This window comes from Ranitomeya imitator, chromosome 3 (genome assembly GCF_032444005.1).
Source record: "Ranitomeya imitator isolate aRanImi1 chromosome 3, aRanImi1.pri, whole genome shotgun sequence".
Taxonomy (NCBI): Eukaryota; Metazoa; Chordata; class Amphibia; order Anura; family Dendrobatidae; genus Ranitomeya; species Ranitomeya imitator.
The window spans coordinates 721779736-721805049 of record NC_091284.1 but is presented as its reverse complement, the minus strand read 5'-3'; the positions used below and the strand labels follow the sequence as shown (position 1 = coordinate 721805049).

At 46.8% G+C, this 25314-nt stretch overlaps 1 protein-coding gene across 1 annotated transcript in view; it reads left to right on the top strand.

Annotated features, from left to right (window-relative positions):
* The window catches only part of LOC138671742 (cyclic nucleotide-gated channel beta-1-like), a 120475-nt gene that overhangs the window by 6836 nt on the left and 88325 nt on the right, over positions 1-25314 (top strand). The window contains exon 3 of the mRNA XM_069759892.1: positions 9471-9931. Coding sequence (XP_069615993.1) covers positions 9471-9931 — 461 coding nt within the window. The remainder of the gene's footprint in view (positions 1-9470; positions 9932-25314) is intronic.

Below are 25314 nucleotides of genomic sequence, written 5' to 3'. Positions count from 1 at the left end.
ATGAGCTGCACTACCACTTGTTTGGGTTGTAGTCTGTGTCATGCTACCACGAGTGTAAAAGCACAACCAACATTCAAAATTGACCAAAACATCAGCCAGAAAGCATTGGTACTGAGATGTGGTCTGTGGTCCCCACCTGCAGAACCACTCCTTTATTGAGGGTGTCTTGATACTTGCTAATAATTTCCATCTGTTGTCTACTCCATTTGCACAACAGCATGTGAAATTGATTGTCAAGCAGTGTTGCTTCCTAAATGGACAGTTTGATTTCACAGAAGTTTGATTTACTTGGAGTTATATTCTGTTGTTTAAGTGTTCCCTTTATTTTTTTTGAGTGGGTTTGGCAGTGGGTCAGTAATGGTGTGCGGTGGCATTTCTTTGAAGGGCCGCACAGCCCTCCATGTGCTCGCCAGAGGTAGACTGACTGCCATTAAGTACCAAGATGAAATCCTCAGACTCCTTGTGAGACCATATGCTGGTGTGGTTGGCCCTGGGTTCCTCCTAATGCAGGACAATGCCAGACCTCATGTGGCTGGAGTGTGTCAGCAGTTCCTGCAAGATGAAGGCACTGAAGCTATGGACTGGCTCGCCCGTTCCCCAGACCTGAATCTGATTGAACACATCTGGGACATCACGTCTCGCACCATCCACCAACATCCACCATGTTGCACCACAGACTGTCCAGGAGTTGGCGGATGCTTTAGTCCAGGTCTGGGAGGAGGTCCCTCAGGAGACTATCCACCACCTCATCAGGAGCATGCCCAGGCATTGAAGGGAGGTCATACAGGCACGTGGAGGCCACACATACTACTGAGCATCATTTCCTTGTCCTGAGGCATTTCCACTGAAGTTGGATAAGCCTGTAACTTCATTTTCAACTTTGATTTTGAGCATCATTCCAACTCCAGACCTCTGTGGGATATTAGTTGAGATTTACGTTGATAATTTTTAGGTTTTATAGTTCTCAACACATTCCACTATGTAATGAATAAAAAGATTTATAACTGGAATATTTCATTCAGTGATATCTATGATGTTGGATTGTAGTGTTCCCTTTATTTTTTGAGCAGTGTATGCATATATATATGCAGCGCCCCAGAGATCTGGTCGCTACAGTATGACACGCTGCCACTAAGGGGAGTGATAGTATGTCTGATGGCACTGAAGGAATTCCACTGACCAGGTATCACCAGCACACATTACACTTCATACTCCGGCCACTAGGGGGAGCAAAAGGCTTTATTTATTGGGCCCCTCCTCACACTGGTAAAACTAGGGGTTGGATAGAAAGTTAGTCAGAAGCTGACTGGGTTGGATTCAGGCAACATCCCGTGGCAGGGGGTGTTGCAGGGAGAAGACACATGGGGGTCCCTGTCAGGCGTGGGAACCTGGCAGGCACCTAGCGACCAGAACAGAACATTATGGAACCGCGCCTGCACACCCCGCGGCGGTATCCTAAGAAAGAGATGCGAAGCGAAGGATATTGTGAGACAGTGAGAAACGAGATAAAGCACAAAGGAGAGCCAGTAGGAGTCGTGCTGTGAGACCGAGGCAACATCCTACTGAGGCGCGTAGCCGGTGGCCGGAACACCGAGGGAGTAACTGACTCTACGCCTTACTTCAAACTCCGCAGGATAGTTAATTATAGGTTGGCTGTCTAACCTAAACACCTACGAAGACATAGGGGGCAACAGTGGGAGAGGGGCGACTCTAGGGTCCCAGAAGACCTGCAGGCCTTCCCGTCATACGGGTGCGTCCTAGCCATAACATACCTGGGGGACGTTGAACTAGAAACATCTGGAAAATATTAGAAAGAACGAACGAACGAGAACAGAAGTTGTGAGGACTATTCCGACTGCTCAGCAGGATAGCACTACAACACACAAGCGCTATTGGTAGGCAACGATTTCCACCTGCAAAGGGAACTCTGGAAGTGCCCATCAGACCGGCCGGTCTCAGATAGCCCTGTTAAGCGTGCTCTGGATTGCGGATCCTGAAGTCTTCAGTAAAAAGGTAAAGAGAGTGCAACCCTGTGTCCTCGTTATTGACTGCACCTCACACCATCACCATCCACCTTACTGGGAAGCCCTGGGGACATACTTCACCTGTGGGAAGGTATACTGTTATGACCTGGTGGTTAGGAGCACCCGGAATGACCTGATAGTTAAACCTCATACAGGACGAGCTCTGGGATGTGGGAACTCTGCTGACCGCAAGCCCTAATCCTATCACACACACTAGAAATAGCCGTGGAGCGCTCCTGACCAGACCTAGGCGCCTCGTCACAGCCTAAGAGCTATCTAGCCCTAGAGATGGAAAATAAAGCCTACCTTGCCTCAGAGAAATTCCCCAAAGGCAAAGGAAGCCCCCCACATATATTGACTGTGAGTAAAGATGAAACTCACAAACGCAGAAATGAAACAGGTTTCAGCAAAGGGAGGCCAGACTTACTAAATAGACAGAGGATAGGAAAGGTAACTTTGCGTTCAGCACAAAAACCTACAAAAGACCATGCAGAGTGTGCAAAAAAGACCTCCGCACCGACTCACGGTGCGGAGGGGCCACTCTGCATCCCAGAGCTTCCAGCTAGCAAGACAAAATCATTATAACCAGCTGGACAAGAAAACAGTGAACAAATTATGACTATCAGGAACTTAGCTTCTGCAGGAGAAGGCAGGTCACCAGAGAGATCCAGGAGCGAACTGAACAAGTGCAAAAACATTGACAGCTGGCATGGAGTAACGATCTGAGAGGAGTTAAATAGAGCAGCCAACCAAAGGATAAACCACGTCACCTGTGTAAGGAACCTCAGAAGCAGCAGCTTCACTCATAGCCACCAGAGGAAGCCCATAGACACAACTCGCCGAAGTACCATTCATGACCACAGGAGGGAGTTCGACAACAGAATTCACAACAGTACCCCCCCTTGAGGAGGGGTCACCGAACCCTCACCAGAACCCCCAGGCCGATCAGGATGAGCCAGATGAAAGGCACGAACCAGATCGGCAGTATGAACATCAGAGGCAAAAACCCATGAATTATCTTCCTGACCATAACCCTTCCACTTGACCAGGTACTGAAGTTTCCGTCTCGAAACACGAGAATCCAAAATCTTCTCCACCACATACTCCAACTCCCCCTCAACCAACATCGGGGCAGGGGGATCAACGGAGGGAACCATAGGCGCCACGTATCTCCGCAACAACGACCTATGGAACACATTATGGATGGCAAAAGAAGCTGGAAGGTCCAAACGAAATGACACAGGATTAAGAACTTCAGAAATCTTATAAGGCCCAATGAAATGAGGCTTAAACTTAGGAGAGGAAACCTTCATAGGAACGTGACGAGATGACAACCAAATCAAATCCCCAACACGAAGTCGGGGACCAACACAACGCCGGCGGTTAGCGAAACGTTGAGCCTTCTCCTGGGACAATGTCAAATTGTCCACCACATGAGTCCAAATCTGCTGCAACCTGTCCACCACCGCATCCACACCAGGACAGTCCGAAGGCTCAACCTGCCCTGAAGAGAAACGAGGATGGAAACCAGAATTACAGAAAAAAGGAGAAACTAAAGTAGCCGAGCTGGTCGATTATTGAGGGCGAACTCAGCCAAAGGCAAGAAGGACAACCAATCATCCTGATCAGCAGAAACAAAGCATCTCAGATATGTCTCCAAAGTCTGATTAGTTCGTTCGGTTAGGCCATTAGTCTGAGGATGGAAAGCCGAAGAAAAAGACAAATCAATGCCCATCTTAGCGCAAAAGGACCGCCAAAACCTCGAAACAAACTGGGAACCTCTGTCCGAGATGATGTTCTCTGGAATGCCATGCAAACGAACCACATGCTGGAGAAACAATGGCACCAAATCAGAGGAGGAAGGCAATTTAGATAAGGGTACCAAATGGACCATCTTAGAGAAGCGATCACAAACCACCCAAATGACCGACATCCTTTGAGAAACAGGGAGATCTGAAATAAAATCCATGGAAATATGCATCCAGGGCCTCTTCGGGATCGGCAAGGGCAAAAGCAACCCACTGGCACGAGAACAGCAGGGCTTAGCCCGAGCACAAGTCCCACAGGACTGCACAAAAGAACGCACATCCCATGACAAAGAAGGCCACCAAAAGGATCTAGCCACCAAATCTCTGGTACCAAAGATTCCAGGATGACCAGCCAACACCGAACAATGAATCTCAGAGATAACTCTACTAGTCCATCTATCAGGGACAAACAGTTTCTCCGTAGGACAACGGTCAGGTCTATCAGCCTGAAACTTTTGCAGCACACGCCGCAAATCAGGGGAAATGGCAGACAAAATTACCCCTTCTTTAAGAATACCCGCCGGCTCAGGAACACCCGGAGAGTCAGGCACAAAACTCATTGACAGGGCGTCAGCCTTCACATTCTTAGATCCCGGAAGGTATGAAACCACAAAATCAAAACGGGAGAAAAAGAGCGACCATCGAGCCTGTCTCGGATTCAACCGTTTGGCAGACTCGAGATAAGTTAAATTCTTGTGATCCGTCAAGACCACCACACGATGTTTAGCTCCTTCAAGCCAATGACGCCACTCCTCGAATGCCCACTTCATGGCCAACAACTCCCGATTGCCCACATCATAATTGCGCTCAGCAGGCGAGAATTTTCTAGAAAAGAAGGCACAGGGTTTCATCACCGAGCCATCAGAACTTCTTTGCGACAAAACAGCCCCTGCTCCAATTTCAGAAGCATCAACCTCAACCTGAAAAGGGAGCGAAACATCTGGCTGGCACAACACAGGGGCAGAAGCAAAACGTCGCTTCAACTCCTGAAAAGCGTCTACAGCCGCAGAGGACCAATTGACCACATCAGCACCTTTCTTGGTCAAATCAGTCAACGGTTTAGCAATACTGGAAAAATTAGCGATGAAGCGACGATAAAAATTAGCAAAGCCCAGGAACTTCTGCAAGCTATTCACAGATAACATAGTAACATAGTAACATAGTTAGTAAGGCCGAAAAAAGACATTTGTCCATCCAGTTCAGCCTATATTCCATCATAATAAATCCCCAGATCTACGTCCTTCTACAGAATCTAATTGTATGATACAATATTGTTCTGCTCCAGGAAGACATCCAGGCCTCTCTTGAACCCCTCGACTGAGTTCGCCATCACCACCTCCTCAGACAAGCAATTCCAGATTCTCACTGCCCTAACAGTAAAGAATCCTCTTCTATGTTGGTGGAAAAACCTTCTCTCCTCCAGACGCAAAGAATGCCCCCTTGTGCCCGTCACCTTCCTTGGTATAAACAGATCCTCAGCGAGATATTTGTATTGTCCCCTTATATACTTATACATGGTTATTAGATCGCCCCTCAGTCGTCTTTTTTCTAGACTAAATAATCCTAATTTCGCTAATCTATCTGGGTATTGTAGTTCTCCCATCCCCTTTATTAATTTTGTTGCCCTCCTTTGTACTCTCTCTAGTTCCATTATATCCTTCCTGAGCACCGGTGCCCAAAACTGGACACAGTACTCCATGTGCGGTCTAACTAGGGATTTGTACAGAGGCAGTATAATGCTCTCATCATGTGTATACAGACCTCTTTTAATGCACCCCATGATCCTGTTTGCCTTGGCAGCTGCTGCCTGGCACTGGCTGCCCCGGGTAAGTTTATCATTAACTAGGATCCCCAAGTCCTTCTCCCTGTCAGATTTACCCAGTGGTTTCCCATTCAGTGTGTAATGGTGATATTGATTCCTTCTTCCCATGTGTATAACCTTACATTTATCATTGTTAAACCTCATCTGCCACCTTTCAGCCCAAGTTTCCAACTTATCCAGATCCATCTGTAGCAGAATACTATCTTCTCTTGTATTAACTGCTTTACATAGTTTTGTATCATCTGCAAATATCGATATTTTACTGTGTAAACCTTCTACCAGATCATTAATGAATATGTTGAAGAGAACAGGTCCCAATACTGACCCCTGTCGGCTGAGTCCAATCGTAAATGGCCTGAACTTTAACAGGGTCCATCTCGATAGTAGAAGGGGAAAAAATGAAACCCAAAAATGAAACCTTCTGAACTCCAAAGAGACACTTTGACCCCTTCACAAACAAGGAATTCGCACGAAGGACCTGGAACACCATTCTGACCTGCTTCACATGAGACTCCCAATCATCCGAAAAGACCAAAATGTCATCCAAATATACAATCATGAATCTATCCAAGTACTCTCGGAAGATGTCATGCATAAAGGACTGAAACACAGATGGAGCATTAGAAAGCCCGAATGGCATAACCAGGTACTCAAAATGGCCCTCGGGCGTATTAAATGCCGTTTTTCATTCATCACCCTGTTTAATTCGCACAAGATTATACGCACAACACAGATCTATCTTGGTGAACCAACTAGCCCCCTTAATCCGAGCAAATAAATCAGACAGCAGCGGCAAAGGATACTGAAATTTGACTGTGATCTTATTAAGAAGGCGGTAATCAATACAAGGTCTCAAAGAACCATCCTTCTTGGCCACAAAAAAGAACCCTGCTCCCAATGGTGACGAAGACGCACGAATATGACCCTTCTCCAAGGATTCCTTTATATAACTCCGCATAGCGGCGTGCTCTGGCACAGATAAATTAAACAGACGGCCCTTAGGAAACTTACTACCAGGAATCAAATTAATAGCACAGTCGCAATCCCTATGAGGAGGTAGGGCACCGGATTTGGGCTCATCAAATACATCCCGGTAATCTGATAAAAACTCAGGAACTTCAGAAGGAGTGGAAGGCGAAATTGACAGCAATGGAACATCACCATGTACTCCCTGACAACCCCAGCCGGACACAGACATAGATTTCCAATCCAACACTGGATTATGGACCTGTAGCCATGGCAATCCCAAAACGACCACATCATGCAGATTATGCAACACCAAAAAGCGAATATCCTCCTGATGTGCAGGAGCCATGCACATGGTCAATTGAGTCCAGTACTGAGGCTTATTCTTGGCCAAAGGCGTAGCATCAATTCCTCTCAATGGAATAGGATACTGCAAGGGCTCCAAGAAAAAACCACAGCGCCTGGCAAACTCCAAGTCCATCAAATTCAGGGCAGCGCCTGAATCCACAAATGCCATTACAGAATAGGACGACAGAGAGCAAATCAGAGTAACGGACAAAAGAAATTTAGACTGTACCGTACCAATGGTGACAGACCTAGCGAACCGCTTAGTGCGCTTAGGACAATCGGAGATAGCATGAGTGGAATCACCACAGTAAAAACACAGCCCATTCCGATGTCTGTGTTCTTGCCGTTCAGCTCTGGTCAAAGTCCTATCACACTGCATAGGCTCAGTCCTATGCTCAGAGAATACCGCCAGATGGTGCACAGCTTTGCGCTCACGCATGCGCAGATCGATCTGAATGGCCAAAGACATAGACTCATTCAGACCAGCAGGCGTGGGAAATCCCACCATGACATCCTTAAGGGCTTCAGAAAGACCCTTTCTGAAAATTGCCGCCAGGGCACATTCATTCCACTAAGTAAGCACAGACCACTTTCTAAACTTCTGACAGTACACCTCCGCTTCATCCTGACCCTGACACAAAGCCAGCAAGATTTTCTCTGCCTGATCCACTGAATTTGGTTCATCATAAAGCAATCCAAGCGCCAGACAAAACGCATCAACATCACGCAATGCAGGATCTCCTGGCGCAAGGGAAAATGCCCAGTCTTGAGGGTCACCACGCAACAAAGAAATAATTATCTTTACTTGTTGAGCGGGGTCACCAGGGGAGCGGGGTTTCAAAGCTAGAAACAGTTTACAATTATTTTTGAAATTCAAGAACCTAGATCTATCCCCAGAAAATAAGTCAGGAATAGGAATTCTAGGCTCTAACATAGGATTCTGAACCACAAAATCTTGAATGTTTTGTACTCTTGCAGTGAGATGATCCACACAAGAGGACAGACCTTGAATGTCCATATCTACACCTGTGTCCTGAACCACCCAAAGGTCTAGGGGAAAAGAAAATCAAAACACAGTGCAAAGAAAAAAAAATGGTCTCAGAAGTTCTCTTATCCCTCTATTGAGATGCATTAATACTTTGGGCCAGCTGTACTGTCATGACCTGGTGGTTAGGAGCACCCGGAATGACCTGATAGTTAAACCTCATACAGGACGAGCTCTGGGATGTGGGAACTCTGCTGACCGCAAGCCCTAATCCTATCACACACACTAGAAATAGCCGTGGAGCTCTCCTGACCAGACCTAGGCGCCTCGTCACAGCCTAAGAGCTATCTAGCCCTAGAGATGGAAAATAAAGCCTACCTTGCCTCAGAGAAATTCCCCAAAGGCAAAGGAAGCCCCCCACATATATTGACTGTGAGTAAAGATGAAACTCACAAACGCAGAAATGAAACAGGTTTCAGCAAAGGGAGGCCAGACTTACTAAATAGACAGAGGATAGGAAAGGTAACTTTGCGTTCAGCACAAAAACCTACAAAAGACCATGCAGAGTGTGCAAAAAAGACCTCCGCACCGACTCACGGTGCGGAGGGGTCACTCTGCATCCCAGAGCTTCCAGCTAGCAAGACAAAATCATGATAACCAGCTGGACAAGAAAACAGTGAACAAATAATGACTATCAGGAACTTAGCTTCTGCAGGAGAAGGCAGGTCACCAGAGAGATCCAGGAGCGAACTGAACAAATGCAAAAAAATTGACAGCTGGCATGGAGTAACGATCTGAGAGGAGTTAAATAGAGCAGCCAACCAAAGGATAAACCATGTCACCTGTGTAAGGAACCTCAGAAGCAGCAGCTTCACTCATAGCCACCAGAGGAAGCCCATAGACAGAACTCGCCGAAGTACCATTCACGACCACAGGAGGGAGTCCGACAACAGAATTCACAACAGTATACCATCCAGCTGCCATTCCATCACCCCAGCGGACCCCACAGCAGCGTCGGTCGCCCTGACCGAACACCACAGGTGGCGTCACGAATCCCTGACCAACTGTACGACCTTTATTGGACGCCCCTTAGCAGGGTCGCGGATCGGGTCTAGCCACCGTGACAGCTCCAGAACCGAACCAGAAGAGGCCCGGTACTGAGAACGCGTGGCCCTGTGTCTGGGGGCGCTCCAACTTGGCGTCACGAACAAGATCGTACTTAAGCCTGAGAAGCAGGTCATGTGTGCCTTGGAACTGTGATTGAAACGTGTTTGGACTGTGATTTATTGCAAAGACTGTGTACTGCTATTGACGTATGATTCCTGCCAAAACCGCCGCCATTGCCACGCCACGAGGAGCGCAGGAGAAGAAGGAGGGCGTGTCATGGGAGGAGATCGAGAAAACGGCGCGAACAGCAACATCCGCCCACTCCGACTATGGCTGCAGGATGACGAGCTCAGGAATGGAGGAGCTCAAACCCCAGAAAATGGAGGAGCCTCGTGTGTGTGCTGCCGCAGGACCAGGAGAGGAGACGGCAACCAGCGAGTGCCTGAACGACGACGAAGTGACCCAGAATCACTGCAACCCAGCGGAGCCGGACCAGGGCTTACCGCCACAGGGGGATCTGGATCCCCTGGAATTACCGGAGGAGGCATCGAACCACCCGACTCCAGGCGAGGGGTCGGCGACGGCGAAGAAATGGAAGTCGGATCTGTGCAAGAAGATCGCGCAGGGAGCGCCGTGGTCAGAGCCGCCGCAGACTCCAGCGTCCTCGTCAGCGGAGCCGATCGACATCGGTGGAACTACATCAGACGCAGGTACCAAAAGAGACCCTGCCCTGCTGACCGATCCAGCTCCGGTGACCGCTCCCCATCCCGGCTGTGACCAGCCTCCCATTACCGAGATTGGGGTAACAACCCTGTACGCCATGAAGGGGATACTGCCCCAGCTCCCGATATCTATGGGCGAACCGTTAGACGTGAGTCCCGAGGACATGACGCAGAAGGTCTTGCTTTCATTGGACTTGCAGACAGAGAGAATCTGCACTACCCCAGAGAGACTTGGTTCCCTCTTAAAGGGAATGTTCACATGTTGCACTGAAGTTATAATGTTGCCTTGAGAAAAGTTGGAATGTTAATAATGTTGAAATTTAGAATAGTTTGATAATGTTGATAGAGATTGAGGACAGGAAAGATTGAAAGTAAACCCGTAGGGGTTAGAGAGAGAGTCCTCCTGAGAACTGTAGAACGATAGTTGGCTGCTGAAAGAGAGACAATGACAGTAGGCCCGGCCCAGGAGCTAGGCGGTCCTTCATTGCTGAAGCTAGAAAGGAAAGACAAGTTGAGTTATTTTATAGTATTTTATAGTAGGCCTTTAGTGGGTTCAGCTTATACGCCCTTAAAGGAAAAGTTAACTTATTGTTCAGAATTTGCACTGAGTAGAATACCCGGTTGGGTGAAAAGAGTTAATTATAGTCATAATGTTATTTAAAAATATTTAATCTTGTTTTGTTTGTAACGTTCAAGTGTCCTCACCTCCCATAAAGGGAAGCATTGTTCTATTTACTTGTTTTAAGCATTTCAAAATTTTGTATGTCTTTTGCTGAATTGTATTGTTGTTCTTCTTCCCAGTCCAGGAGTACTGGATTTAACCGGGGGGGGAGTGCAGAGCCCCAGAGATCTGGTCGCTACAGTATGACACTCTGCCACTAAGGCTACGTTCACATTAGCGTTACGCTAATGTGCGTCGCTGTTGCGTCGGCGACGCAGCGGCGACGCAGCGGCGACGCGCCCGTATGTTTAACATAGGGGACGCGTGCGTCTTTTTGCACGCGTTTTCCGACACGTGCGTCGTTTTAGACGCTAGCGTCGGACGCAAGAAAACGCTACAAGTTGCATTTTTCTTGCGTCCGATTTCGTCAAAAAACGACGCACGCGTCGCAAAACGCGCGCGTTTTTGCGCGCGTTTGCGCGCGTTTTTCCGTGCGTCGCTGCTGCGTCGCCGACGCAACAGCGACGCGACGCTAATGTGAACGTAGCCTAAGGGGAGTGATGGTACGTCTGATGGCACTGAAGGAATTCCACTGACCAGGTATCACCAGCACACATTACACTTCACACTCCAGCCACTAGGGGGAGCAAAAGGCTTTATTTATTGGGCCCCTCCTCACACTGGTAAAACTAGGGGTTGGATAGAAAGTTAGTCAGAAGCTGACTGGGTTGGATTCAGGCAACATCCTGTGGCAGGGGGTGTTGCAGGGAGAAGACGCAGGGGGGTCCCTATCAGGCGTGGGAACCTGGCAGGCACCTAGTGACCAGAACAGAACGTTACGGAACCGCTCCTGCACACCCCGCGGCGGTATCCTAAGAAAGAGACACGACGCGAAGGATATTGTGAGACAGTGAGAAACGAGATCAAGCACAAAGGAGAGCCAGTAGGAGTCGTGCCGTGAGACCGAGGCAACATCCTACTGAGGCACGTAGCCGGTGGCCGGAACACCGAGGGAGTAACTGACTCTACGCCTTACTTCAAACTCCGCAGGACAGTTAATTATAGGTTGGCTGTCTAACCTAAACACCTACGAAGACATAGGGGGCAACAGTGGAAGAGGGGCGACTCTAGGGTCCCGGAAGACCTCCAGGCCTTCCCGTCATACGGGTGCGTCCTAGCCATAACATACCTGGGGACGTTGAACTAGAAACATCTGGAACATATTAGAAAGAACGAACGAGAACAGAAGTTGTGAGGACTATTCCGAATGCTCAGCAGGATAGCACTACAACACACAGGCGCTATTGATTTCCACCTGCAAAGGGAACTCTGGAAGTGCCTATCAGACCGGCCGGTCTCAGATAGCCCTGTTAAGCGTGCTCTGGATTGCGGATCCTGAAGTCTTCAGTAAAGAGGTAAAGAGACTGTAACCTTGTGTCCTCGTTATTGACTGCACCTCACACCATCACCATCCACCTTACTGGGAAGCCCTGGGGACATACTTCACCTGTGGGAAGGTATACCATCCAGCTGCCATTCCATAACCCCAGCGGACCCCACAGCAGCGTCGGTCGCCCTGACCGAACACCACAGGTGGCGTCACGAATCCCTGACCGACTGTACCACCTTTATTGGACGCCCCTTAGCAGGGTCGTGGACCGGGTCTAGCCACCATGACAGCTCCAGAACCGAACCAGAAGAGGCCCGGTACTGAGAACGCGTGGCCCTGTGTCTGGGGGCGCTCCATATATATATATATATATATATATATATACACATCCTGGACTGAAACGTCGCACATGGGCCAATTTTTGCTATTGGAGTGCTGCCTTCATTTTTTTGGGAATATAGTATGGGGTTTGGTATATACCTGGAAGGATTTTTTGCACCCTTTGTTTTCTTTTGGTGCTGCTTTTTGTTTTCTTTTTATATATATATATATATATATATATATATATATATATATATATATATATATATATATATATACACAGTGGGGCAAAAAAGTATTTAGTCAGTCAGCAATAGTGCAAGTTCCACCACTTAAAAAGATGAGAGGCGTCTGTAATTTACATCATAGGTAGACCTCAACTATGGGAGACAAACTGAGAAAAAAAAATCCAGAAAATCACATTGTCTGTTTTTTTATCATTCTTTTTGCATATTATGGTGGAAAATAAGTATTTGGTCAGAAACAAACAATCAAGATTTCTGGCTCTCACAGACCTGTAACTTCTTCTTTAAGAGTCTCCTCTTTCCTCCACTCATTACCTGTAGTAATGGCACCTGTTTAAACTTGTTATCAGTATAAAAAGACACCTGTGCACACCCTCAAACAGTCTGACTCCAATCTCCACTATGGTGAAGACCAAAGAGCTGTCAAAGGACACCAGAAACAAAATTGTAGCCCTGCACCAGGCTGGGAAGACTGAATCTGCAAGAGCCAACCAGCTTGGAGTGAAGAAATCAACAGTGGGAGCAATAATTAGAAAATGGAAGACATACAAGACCACTGATAATCTCCCTCGATCTGGGGCTCCACGCAAAATCCCACCCCGTGGGGTCAGAATGATCACAAGAACGGTGAGCAAAAATCCCAGAACCACGCGGGGGGACCTAGTGAATGAACTGCAGAGAGCTGGGACCAATGTAACAAGGCCTACCATAAGTAACACACTACGCCACCATGGACTCAGATCCTGCAGTGCCAGACGTGTCCCACTGCTTAAGCCAGTACATGTCCGGGCCCGTCTGAAGTTTGCTAGAGAGCATTTGGATGATCCAGAGGAGTTTTGGGAGAATGTCCTATGGTCTGATGAAACCAAACTGGAACTGTTTGGTAGAAACACAACTTGTCGTGTTTGGAGGAAAAAGAATACTGAGTTGCATCCATCAAACACCATACCTACTGTAAAGCATGGTGGTGGAAACATCATGCTTTGGGGCTGTTTCTCTGCAAAGGGGCCAGGACGACTGATCCGGGTACATGAAAGAATGAATGGGGCCATGTATCGTGGGATTTTGAGTGCAAACCTCCTTCCATCAGCAAGGGCATTGAAGATGAAACGTGGCTGGGTCTTTCAACATGACAATGATCCAAAGCACACCGCCAGGGAAATGAAGGAGTGCTTCGTAAGAAGCATTTCAAGGTCCTGGAGTGGCCTAGCCAGTCTCCAGATCTCAACCCTATAGAAAACCTTTGGAGGGAGTTGAAAGTCCGTGTTGCCAAGCGAAAAGCCAAAAGCATCACTGCTCTAGAGGAGATCTGCATGGAGGAATGGGCCAACATACCAACAACAGTGTGTGGCAACCTTGTGAAGACTTACAGAAAACGTTTGACCTCTGTCATTGCCAACAAAGGATATATTACAAAGTATTGAGATGAAATTTTGTTTCTGACCAAATACTTATTTTCCACCATAATATGCAAATAAAATGTTAAAAAAACAGACAATGTGATTTTCTGGATTTTTTTTTCTCAGTTTGTCTCCCATAGTTGAGGTCTACCTATGATGTAAATTACAGACGCCTCTCATCTTTTTAAGTGGTGGAACTTGCACTATTGCTGACTGACTAAATACTTTTTTGCCCCACTGTATATATAGGGTTGAGCGAAACGGATCGGTCATTTTCATAAGTCGACGACTTTTGGCAAAGTCGGGTTTCATGAAACCACAGAAAACATACAGTCTAACAGTGGGCCTGATTTCTTGCCAATTCTCCCATAAATAAAAAAAAAATAGTGGGAGATTAAGATTGGCAATTCTGCCTCAGTGCCAGTTGTGTGTGTGGCATCTGCCTTTAATTTTGTGCCACAGAAAACCTAGTGTGTAATACTGGGCCAGATTTTTTTTAAATTCTCCCAGGAAAAAAAAAGTGGGAGATTAAGATTGGCATTTCTGCCTCAGTGCCAGTCCTGTGTGTGCCATCAGTCTCTCATTTTGTGCCACATTAAACCTAGTGTGTAACACTGGGCCAGATTTTTTGACAATTGTCCCAGAAAAAAAAATTGTGGGAGATTAGGACTGGCAATTCTGCCTCAGTGTCAGTGCTGTGTGTGGCATCTGTCTCTAATTTTGTGCCACAGAAAACCTAGTGTGTAATACTGGGCCAGATTTTTTTTAAATTCTCCCAGGAAAAAAAAATAGTGGGAGATTTAGATTGGCATTTCTGTATCAGTGCCAGTCCAGTGTGTGCCATCTGTCTCTAATTTTGTGCCACAGAAAACATAGAGTCTAACAGTAGGCCTGATTTCTTGCCAATTCTCCCATAAATAAAAAAAAAATAGTGGGAGATTAAGATTGGCAATTCTGCCTCAGTGGCAGTGCTGTGTGTGACATCCTACTCTAATTTTGTGCCACAGAAAACCTAGTGTGTAATAATAGACCAGTTTTTTTTTAAATTCTCCCAGGAAAAAAAATAGTGGGAGATTAAGATTGGCATTTCTGCCTCAGTGCCAGTCCTGTGTGTGGCGTCTGTCTCTCATTTTGTTCCACAGAAAACATAGAGTCTAACAGTGGGCCTGATTTCTTGCCAATTCTCCCATAAATTAAAAAAAAAATAGTGGGAGATTAAGATTGGCAATTCTGCCTCAGTGGCAGTGCTGTGTGTGACATCTGTCTCTAATTTTGTGCCACAGAAAACCTAGTGTGTAATACTGGGCCAGATTTTTTTTAAATTCTCCCAGGAAAAAAAAAAGTGGGAGATTAAGATTGGCATTTCCGCCTCAGTGCCAGTCCTGTGTGTGCCATCAGTCTCTCATTTTGTGCCACTTAAACCTAATGTGTAACACTGGGTCAGATTTTTTGACAATTGTCCCAGAAAAAAAAAATTGTGGGAGATTAGGATTGGCAATTCTGCCTCAGTGCCAGTGCTGTGTGTGGCATCTGTCTCTAATTTTGTGCCACAGAAAACCTAGTGTGTAATACTGGGCCAGATTTTTTTTTAAATTCTCCCAGGAAAAAAAAAATAGTGGGAGATTAAGATTGGCATTTCTGCCTCAGTGCCAGTCCTGTGTGTGGCATCTGTCTCTCATTTTGTTCCACAGAAAACATAGAGTCTAACAGTGGGCCTGATTTCTTGCCAATTCTCCCATAAATAAATAAAAAAATAGTGGGAGATTAAGATTGGCAATTCTGCCTCAGTGGCAGTGCTGTGTGTGACATCTGTCTCTAATTTTGTGCCACAGAAAACCTAGTGTGTAATACTGGGCCAGATTTTTTTTAAATTCTCCCAGGAAAAAAAAATAGTGGGAGATTTAGATTGGCATTTCTGTATCAGTGCCAGTCCAGTGTGTGCCATCTGTCTCTAATTTTGTGCCACAGAAAACATAGAGTCTAACAGTAGGCCTGATTTCTTGCCAATTCTCCCATAAATAAAAAAAAATAGTGGGAGATTAAGATTGGCAATTCTGCCTCAGTGCCAGTCGTGTGTGTGGCATCTGTCTTTCATTTTATGCCACAGAACATATACAGTATAAGAGTGGGCCACATTTTTTCAATATTCTCCCAGAAAAAATAAAAAGGGGGAGATTTTTATTGGTAGTGTCTGCATCTGCGTCAGTCCTGTTAGTGGCATATCTGTCTGCCACTGAAGCTGTGTACTGTTATACATTGGGCCTGATTTTCCCTGCAGTCTCACCCACCTATAAAGAGATATATAAATCCAACAGAAGTTTGAGTTCACCTTGTAACTGGTTTTACAGTAACAAATACCGTTAATTTGGTTACTCAGACCAGAACATTGCCCTCGCAGTGTACTGATCCAGAATCAGACCCTGATGAGACTATGGTGCCCCGTCACGAACGCTATACCACCGGCTTATACGGTGACACAGACAAAGTTGCACACAAGATAGAAGAGGAGGTCATAGATGACCCAGTTGTTGACCCCGATTGGCAGCCATTGGGGGAACAGGGTGCAGGCGGCAGTAGCTCTGACGCGGAGGAGGAGGAGCCGCAGCAGGCATCAACATCGCAACAGGTTCCATCTGCCAGGCCCGTATCTGGCCAAAAACGCGTGGCAAAACCAGTTGTAGGACAGCGTGGCCATCCGGTTAAAGAAGCTCAGTCTGCAATGCCTGAAAAGGTATCCGATAGTAGAAAGAGTGCAGTCTGGCATTTTTTTAAACAACATCCAAATGATCAGCGCAAAGTCATCTGTCAAAAATGTTCAACTACCTTAAGCAGAGGTCAGAATCTTAAAAGTCTAAATGCAAGTTGCATGCGTAGACATTTAACCACCATGCATTTGCAAGCCTGGACTAACTACCAAACGTCTCTTAAGGTTGTAGCACCCTCGGCCAATGAAGCTAGTCAGCAACGCTACATCCCTTCCCTCACTGTAAGCCCACCATTTCCCGCACCACCTGCAGTAAATATGCAGGTTTCGTCGCCAGGCAAAAGCAGTTAGGGAATCACCAGGTTCGTGGTAGGAAACACTGCATGTAGGGCACTAGCAAGAATACCATCTCCAACCCTCTCTCAGTCTGCCATGTCCACCGGCACCCCCGCTAGTTCCACGATCTGCAGCTCTCCAGTCCAGCTCACCCTACATGAGACTCTCGTTAGGAAAAGGAAGTACTCATCCTCGCATCTGCGTACACAGGTTTTGAACGCCAACATTGCTAGACTAATCTCGTTAGAGACGATGCCCTACCGGTTAGTTGAAAGCGAAGCTTTCAAAGCCCTGATGGACTACGCTGTACCACGCTACGAGCTACCCAGTCGACACTTCTTTTCGAGAAAAGCCATCCCAGCCCTCCACCAGCATGTAAAAGACCGCATCATCCATGCACTCAGGCAATCTGTGAGTACAAAGGTGCACCTGACAACAGATGTATGGACCAGTAGGCATGGCCAGGGATGTTACGTGTCCATCATGGCACACTGGGTTAATGTGGTGGATGCAGGGTCCACAGAGGACAGCAATATTGGGACAGTTCTGCCTAGCCCATGGTCTAGGAAACAGTTGGCTGTAGGCGTTTGCCCCTCCTCCTCCTCCTCATCCTCCTGCAGAAGCGAGAGCTTGTCCACAGACCGCAGTCGCACGACCACTCCATCCGCAGCTGCCACTGTTGCACACGAGGTGTCCCATTGTGGGACAGCTAGTGGCAAGCTTCAGCAGGCTGTATTGGCAATGAAGTGTTTGGGCAACAACAGACACACCACGGAAGTTCTGTCCGAGTTCTTGCAGCAAGAAACTCAGTCATGGCTGGGGAGTGTACATCTTGAGGCAGGCAAGGTAGTGAATGATAACGGAAGGAATTTTATGGCTGCCATATCCCTTTCACAACTGAAACACATTCCTTGCCTGCCTCACACCTTAAACCTGGTGGTGCAGTGCTTCCTGAAAAGTTATCCGGGGTTACCCGACCTGCTCCTCAAAGTGCGCAGACTTTGCTCGCATATCCGCCGTTCGCCCGTACACTCCAGCCGTATGCAGAACCATCAGCGGTCTTTGAACCTTCCCCAGCATCGCCTAATCATCGACGTTGCAACAAGGTGGAACTCCACACTGCACATGCTTCAGAGACTGTGCGAACAGAGGCGTGCTGTTATGTATTTGTGGGAGGATACACATACACGGGCAGGCAGTTGGATGGCAGACATGGAGTTGTCAGGTGTGCAGTGGTCGAAGGTACAAGACCTGTGTCAAGTCCTTCAGTGTTTTGAGGAATGCACATGGCTGGTTAGTGCAGACAACGCCATAATAAGCATGAGCATCCCCCTAATGCGTCTGCTGATGCAAAGTTTGACGCACATAAAGGAGCAGGCGTCTGCAGCCGAGGAAGAGGGAAGCCTTGATGACAGTCAGCCATTGTCTGGTCAGGGCAGTCTACAGGACGAGGTAGCGGGCGAAGAGGAGGAGGACGAGGAGGATGATGGGGATGAGTATTTTTTGAATGAGGAAGCTTCTCCGGGACCAATAGAAACTGGTGGCGTTGCAAGGCCGGGTTCAGGTTTTTTGAGGGAGACAAGTGACGTAGATTTGCCTGAAACTTCCCCTCAACCCAGCACAACCGCAGATTTGACAACTGGAACTTTGGCCCACATGGCGGATTATGCCTTACGTATCCTCAAAAGGGACCCACGCATTATTAAAATGATGACCGATGACGATTACTGGTTGGCCTGCCTCCTTGATCCTCGCTATAAAGGCACATTGCAAAATATCATGCCACATGAGAACCTCGAACAAATATTAGCAACCAAACAAGCAAGTCTTGTAGACCGTTTGATTCAGGCATTCCCAGCACATAGCGCCGGTGATGGTTCTCACACAAGCTGCAGGGGGTAACAGGACAGAGGTGTTAGAGGTGCACAAATCAGTAGTGGCGTTGGACAGAGGGGTTTTCTGACCAGGTTGTGGAGTGATTTCGCAATGACCGCAGACAGGACAGGTACTGCAGCACCAATTCAAAGTGACAGGAGACAACATTTGTCCAGTATGGTTACTAACTATTTTTCATCCCTTTTTGATGTTCTCCATCAACCGTCATTCCCATTTGATTACTGGGCATCCAAAATAGACACCTGGCCTGAATTGGCAGAATATGCCTTGCAGGATCTTGCTTGCCCAGCAGCTAGTGTGCTATCAGAAAGAGTATTCAGTGCTGCTGGTTCAATATTGACCGAAACAAGGACTCATCTGGCTACCCAAAATGTTGATGATCTAACCTTCATTAAAATGAACCACTCATGGATTTCGAATTATTTTGCCCCACCTTTCCCGGCTGACACCTAGCTTTCCTATAAAAAGGTCTTGCTTGTGGACTGGTCTTACTGACTGTTCCAATCTCTTAATTTGCAGCAGCTGTTTGCCCAGCATATGACATGTTTGTCCAGCATACGACATGTTTACACCTCCCTAAATGGGCTAACTCCCCCCACGGGGCTGTAGTCTCGCCACTTGGCGCAAGCACCCATGAAAGTGCCGTTTGTCTGAAGAGGTGGGTGTGCCTGCTTTTGGTTGACGGCACTGCCACTGGGTCCCTCATAGTACAATAAAGTGTCTCTGGCGGTGGTGGCGCGCACCCAACGTCAGACACACCATTGTAACATGAGGGGCCCTGGGCCTTTACCGCCGGCCCCAGCTGAAACAGTGCTCTACCACTTGCAAAATTAACTCTCACAGCTCCACCAATGTTTAGTCTATGCACTGACATCCTTCAATGCCTGGCACTGACAATACCAATTTGTTGACATGTATGATGCTAGTTAAAATAGTCAGAGTCAGTGTCCTATATTGACACCAGTAAATACTTAGCGCCAAATTACTATGTCTGAAACTCAGCAGAGGAGCCCACCCCTGTACCTAAGTATGCCACTCTTTTTTGGGGGGTTTGTTGTTTTGCGAGACATTAACATCTATTTATTTTTTGGGAGTATTAACTGTGTCAGACACTCCTTCCAATCGTCTTCCGCTGACCACACCAATGCTGCCTGTGTACCCCTGCAAGATAATTCAAACAGCTTTTAGCCTATTTTTTGAAAATTTTAGGCCTACTAAGTCTGTCTGCGGTCCCTCCTTCCATTTTTCCTCCGCTGAGCACACCAATGCTGACCGTGTACCCATGTAACTTTTTTTCAACCTGCAGTGAGCCTACTTTGTGGTGTAAGGCCCACTAGCAGCAGCTGTCCTCCTCTTAAAAAAAAAAAAAAAAGGCTGGTTTTCAGCCTGTCAGAATTATAAAACTGCATTGGGGCCAAAAGTTTCATTGTGGTCTACAAACTGAGTCTTCCGCTCCAAGGTGTTCTCTCTGTTGCATCTCCCTCGCTTTTATCTTGAAGCTCTTGTTAAGTAGTTGTTGAAACAAGACTGCATTAGGCCTACAAGTTGGGTCTGGTGTTATGATCTGATGGTTTAGGAACAACATGAGACAAGCTCTGAAGGAGGTGGTATCTGTACTGACCGCAAACCCTAAACCTAGCAGCGCAACTAAAAATAGCCGTGGGGGGTACCTGACGCTCCCTAGACCCCTCGGCACAGCCTAAGATCTAACTTCCCCTAAAGATGGAAACAGGAAACCTATCTTGCCTCAGAGAAAATCCCCAAAGGAAAGATAGCCGCCCACAAATATTGACGGTGAGAGGAGGGGAAAATAACATACGCAGAAATGAAATCAGATTTTAGCATAGGAGGCCAGTCTAGCTTGATAAATAGGACAGGAAAGGATACTGTGCGGTCAGTATAAAAACTACAAAACAATCCACACAGAGTTTACAAAATCTCCACACCTGACTAAAGGTGTGGAGGGTAAATCTGCTTCCCAGAGCTTCCAGCTAACAGAAAAAATCCATACTGACAACTGGACAAATATAGAATGCACAGAACAATAAGTCCACAACATGTGGACTGAAATGAGCAAAGCCAGAACTTATCTTTGCAGAACTGGTCAGGAAACCAGGAGAATCCAAGCAGAGATGTGAATCCAGCTAGGAACATTGACAAGTGGCACAGGCTGAATAAAGAGCCAGACTTAAATAGCGGACAATAAGTGGAGGCAGCTGATGACAGCTAACTCCAAGGAGCAGCCATACCACTAGAAACCACAAGAGGGAGCCCAAGAGCAGAACTCACAAGAGTGCCACTTACAACCACTGGAGGGAGCCCAAGAGCGGAATTCACAACAGTACCCCCCCTTGAGGAGGGGTCACCAAACCCTCACCAGAGCCCCCAGGCCGATCCGGACGAGCCAAGTGAAAAGCACGAACCAAATCGGTAGCATGAACATCGGAGGCAACAACCCAAGAATTATCCTCCTGGCCATAACCCTTCCACTTGACAAGATACTGAAGCCTCCGCCTCGAAAAACGAGAATCCAAAATCTTCTCAACCTCATATTCCAACTCTCCCTCAACCAAGCAGGCAGGAGGCAGGAGGAGCAGGAGGAGGCAGGAGGGTCAACCGAGGGAACAATGGGCATCACATATCTCCGCAACAAAGATCTATGGAAAACATCATGAATAGCAAAAGAGGCAGGAAGAGCCAAACGAAAAGACACCGGATTAATAATTTCAGAAATTTTATAAGGACCAATAAACTGAGGCTTAAACTTAGGAGAAGAAACCTTCATAGGAACATGACGAGAAGACAACCAAACCAAATCCCCCACACGAAGCCGGGGACCAACACGCCGACGGCGGTTAGAAAAACGTTGAACCCTTTCCTGAGACAACGTCAAATTGTCCACCACATGAGTCCAAATCTGCTGCAGCCTGACCACCACAGAATTAACACCAGGACAATCAGAAGGCTCAACCTGCCTAGAAGAAAAACGAGGATGAAAACCAAAATTACAAAAGAAAGGTGAAACCAAAGTAGCCGAACTAGCCCCATTATTAAGGGCAAACTCGGCCAACGGCAAGAAAGACACCCAATCATCGTGATCAGCAGACACAAAGCATCTCAAATAGGTCTCCAAGGTCTGATTAGTTCGCTCAGTTTGGCCATTAGTCTGAGGATGAAACGCCGAAGAAAAAGACAAATCAGTGCCCATCCTAGCACAAAAGGCCCGCCAAAATCTAGAGACAAACTGAGAACCTCTGTCAGACACAATATTCTCCGGGATGCCATGCAAACGAACCACATGCTGAAAAAACAATGGAACCAGATCTGAGGAGGAAGGCAACTTAGGCAAAGGTACCAGATGGACCATTTTAGATAACCGGTCACAAACAACCCAGATAACAGACATCTTCTGGGAAACAGGAAGATCCGAAATAAAATCCATGGAAATATGCGTCCAGGGCCTCTCAGGGACCGGCAAAGGCAAAAGCAACCCACTAGCGCGGGAACAGCAAGGCTTGGCCCGGGCGCAAGTCCCACAGGACTGCACAAAAGCACGCACATCGCGAGACAAGGAAGGCCACCAAAAGGACCTAGCAACCAAATCTCTGGTACCAAAAATCCCAGGATGACCAGCCAACACTGAACAATGAACCTTAGAAATTACCTTACTTGTCTATCTATCAGGAACAAACAGCTTCCCCACTGGACAGCGGTCAGGCCTATCAGCCTGAAATTCCTGAAGCACCCGCCGCAAATCAGGGGAGATAGCAGAAAGAATCACCCCCTCCTTAAGAATGCCAACCGGCTCCAGGACTCCAGGAGAATCAGGCGAAAAACTCCTAGAGAGGGCATCAGCCTTAACATTCTTAGATCCCGGAAAATACGAGACCACAAAATCAAAACGAAAGAAAAACAGGGACCATCGAGCCTGTCTAGGATTCAGCCGCTTGGCCGACTCAAGGTAAATCAGATTCTTATGATCGGTCAGGACTACAACACGGTGTTTAGCTCCCTCAAGCCAATGTCGCCACTCCTCAAACGCCCACTTCATAGCCAACAACTCCCGATTGCCGACATCATAATTGCGTTCCGCAGGCGAAAACTTTCTGGAAAAAAAAAGCACACGGTTTCATCAAAGAACCACCAGACTCCCTCTGAGACAAAACGGCCCCTGCCCCAATCTCAGAAGCGTCGACCTCAACCTGAAAAAGAAGAGAAACATCCGGTTGACGCAATACAGGGGCAGAAGTAAATCGGCGTTTAAGCTCCTGAAAGGCCTCAACAGCCTCAGAGGACCAATTAGTCACATCAGCGCCTTTCTTCGTCAAATCAGTAAGAGGCTTAACCACACTGGAAAAGTTGGCAATGAAACGGCGATAGAAATTAGCAAAGCCCAAAAATTTTTGAAGTCCCTTCACAGATGTGGGTTGGATCCAGTCATGAATAGCTTGGACCTTAACAGGATCCATTTCTATAGACGAGGGAGAAAAATAAAACCCAAAAAAGAGACCTTCTGAACTCCGACTAGCCACTTAGACCCCTTCACAAATAAAGCATTATCACGAAGGATCTGGAACACCATCCTGACCTGCTTCACATGAGACTCCCAATCATTGGAAAAAATCAAAATATCATCCAAATATACGACCATGAATTTATCAAGATAATTGCGGAAAATATCATGCATGAAAGACTGGAACACAGATGGAGCATTAGAGAGCCCAAATGGCATCACAAGGTATTCAAAATGGCCTTCGGGCGTATTAAATGCAGTTTTCCATTCGTCACCCTGTTTAATACGAACAAGATTATATGCCCCTCGGAGGTCAATCTTAGTAAACCAACTAGCCCCCTTAATCTGAGCAAACAAATCAGTAAGCAGAGGCAAGGGGTATTGGAATTTAACCGTGATCTTATTAAGAAGACGATAATCAATACAGGGTCTCAAGGAGCCATCCTTCTTAGCAACAAAAAAGAAACCCGCCCCCAATGGTGACGAAGAGGGCCGAATATGCCCTTTCTCCAAGGATTCCTTAAGATAGCTCCGCATGGCGGCATGCTCTGGCACAGACAGATTGAAAAGTCGGCCCTTAGGGAACTTACAACCAGGAATCAAGTTAATAGCACAATCACAGTCCCTATGTGGAGGAAGGGAACTGGACTTGGGCTCATCAAATACATCCTGGAAATCCGACAAAAACTCAGGGACCTCAGAAGAGGGGGAAGAGGAAATTGACATCAAAGTAACGTCACTATGTACTCCTCGACAACCCCAACTAGTCACCGACATAGTTTTCCAATCTAGCACCGGATTATGTTCCTGTAACCATGGAAATCCCAGCACAACAACATCATGCAGGTTATGCAACACCAGAAAACGGCAATCTTCCTGATGTGCAGGAGCCATGTACATAGTCATCTGTGTCCAGTACTGAGGTTTATCCTTGGCCAAGGGTGTAGCATCAATGCCCCTCAAAGGAATAGGGCTCTGCAAAGGCTGCAAGGAAAAACCACAGCGCCTGGCGAATTCTAAATCCATTAAGTTCAGGGCAGCGCCTGAATCCACAAATGCCATGACAGAAAAGGACGACGATGAGCAAATCAGGGTCACAGATAAGATAAATTTAGGCTGTATTGTACTAATGGTAACAGACCTAGCGACTCTCTTAGTACGCTTAGGGCAATCAGAGATAACATGAGCCGAATCACCACAGTAAAAGCACAGCCTATTCTGACGTCTGAATTCCTGTCGTTCTATTCTAGTCAAAATCCTATCACATTGCATAGGTTCAGGACTATGCTCAGAGGATACTGCCATATGGTGCACAGCTTTGCGCTTGCGCAGACACCGATCAATCTGAATGGCTAGAGACATAGATTCGCTCAAACCGGCAGGCGTAGGAAAGCCCACCATAACATCTTTAAGGGTTTCAGAAAGACCTTTTCTGAAAATAGCAGCCAGAGCCTCTTCATTCCATTTAGTGAGCACAGACCATTTTCTAAATTTCTGGCAGTATAACTCTGCCGCTTCCTGACCTTGACACAAGGCCAACAGGGTCTTTTCTGCATGATCCACAGAATTAGGTTCGTCATACAATAATCCGAGCGCTTGAAAAAATGCATCTACATTCAATAATGCCGGATGCCCTGTTTCAAGAGAAAAAGCCCAGTCTTGAGGATTTTCACCTGCTGAATGGGATCACCAGAAGAATGGGGTTTCAAAGCAAAAAACAATTTGCAGTTATTTTTAAAGTTCACAAACTTGGATCTGTCCCCAAAAAGCAAATCATTAGTAGGAATTCTGGGCTCTAAAGCCGGAGTCTGGACAACATAGTCCTGGATATTCTGTACTCTTGCAGCAAGTTGATCCACACGAGAAAACAAACCCTGAACATCCATGCCAAAACATATATCCTGAACCACCCAGATATCAAGAGGAAAAAAAAAGACAAACCAAAGCACAGAAAAAAAAATGGTTCAGAACTTTCTTTTCCTTCTTTGAAGATGCATTTAATTCATTTTTGGCCACTTGTACTGTTATGATCTGGTGGTTTAGGAACAACATGAGACAAGCTCTGA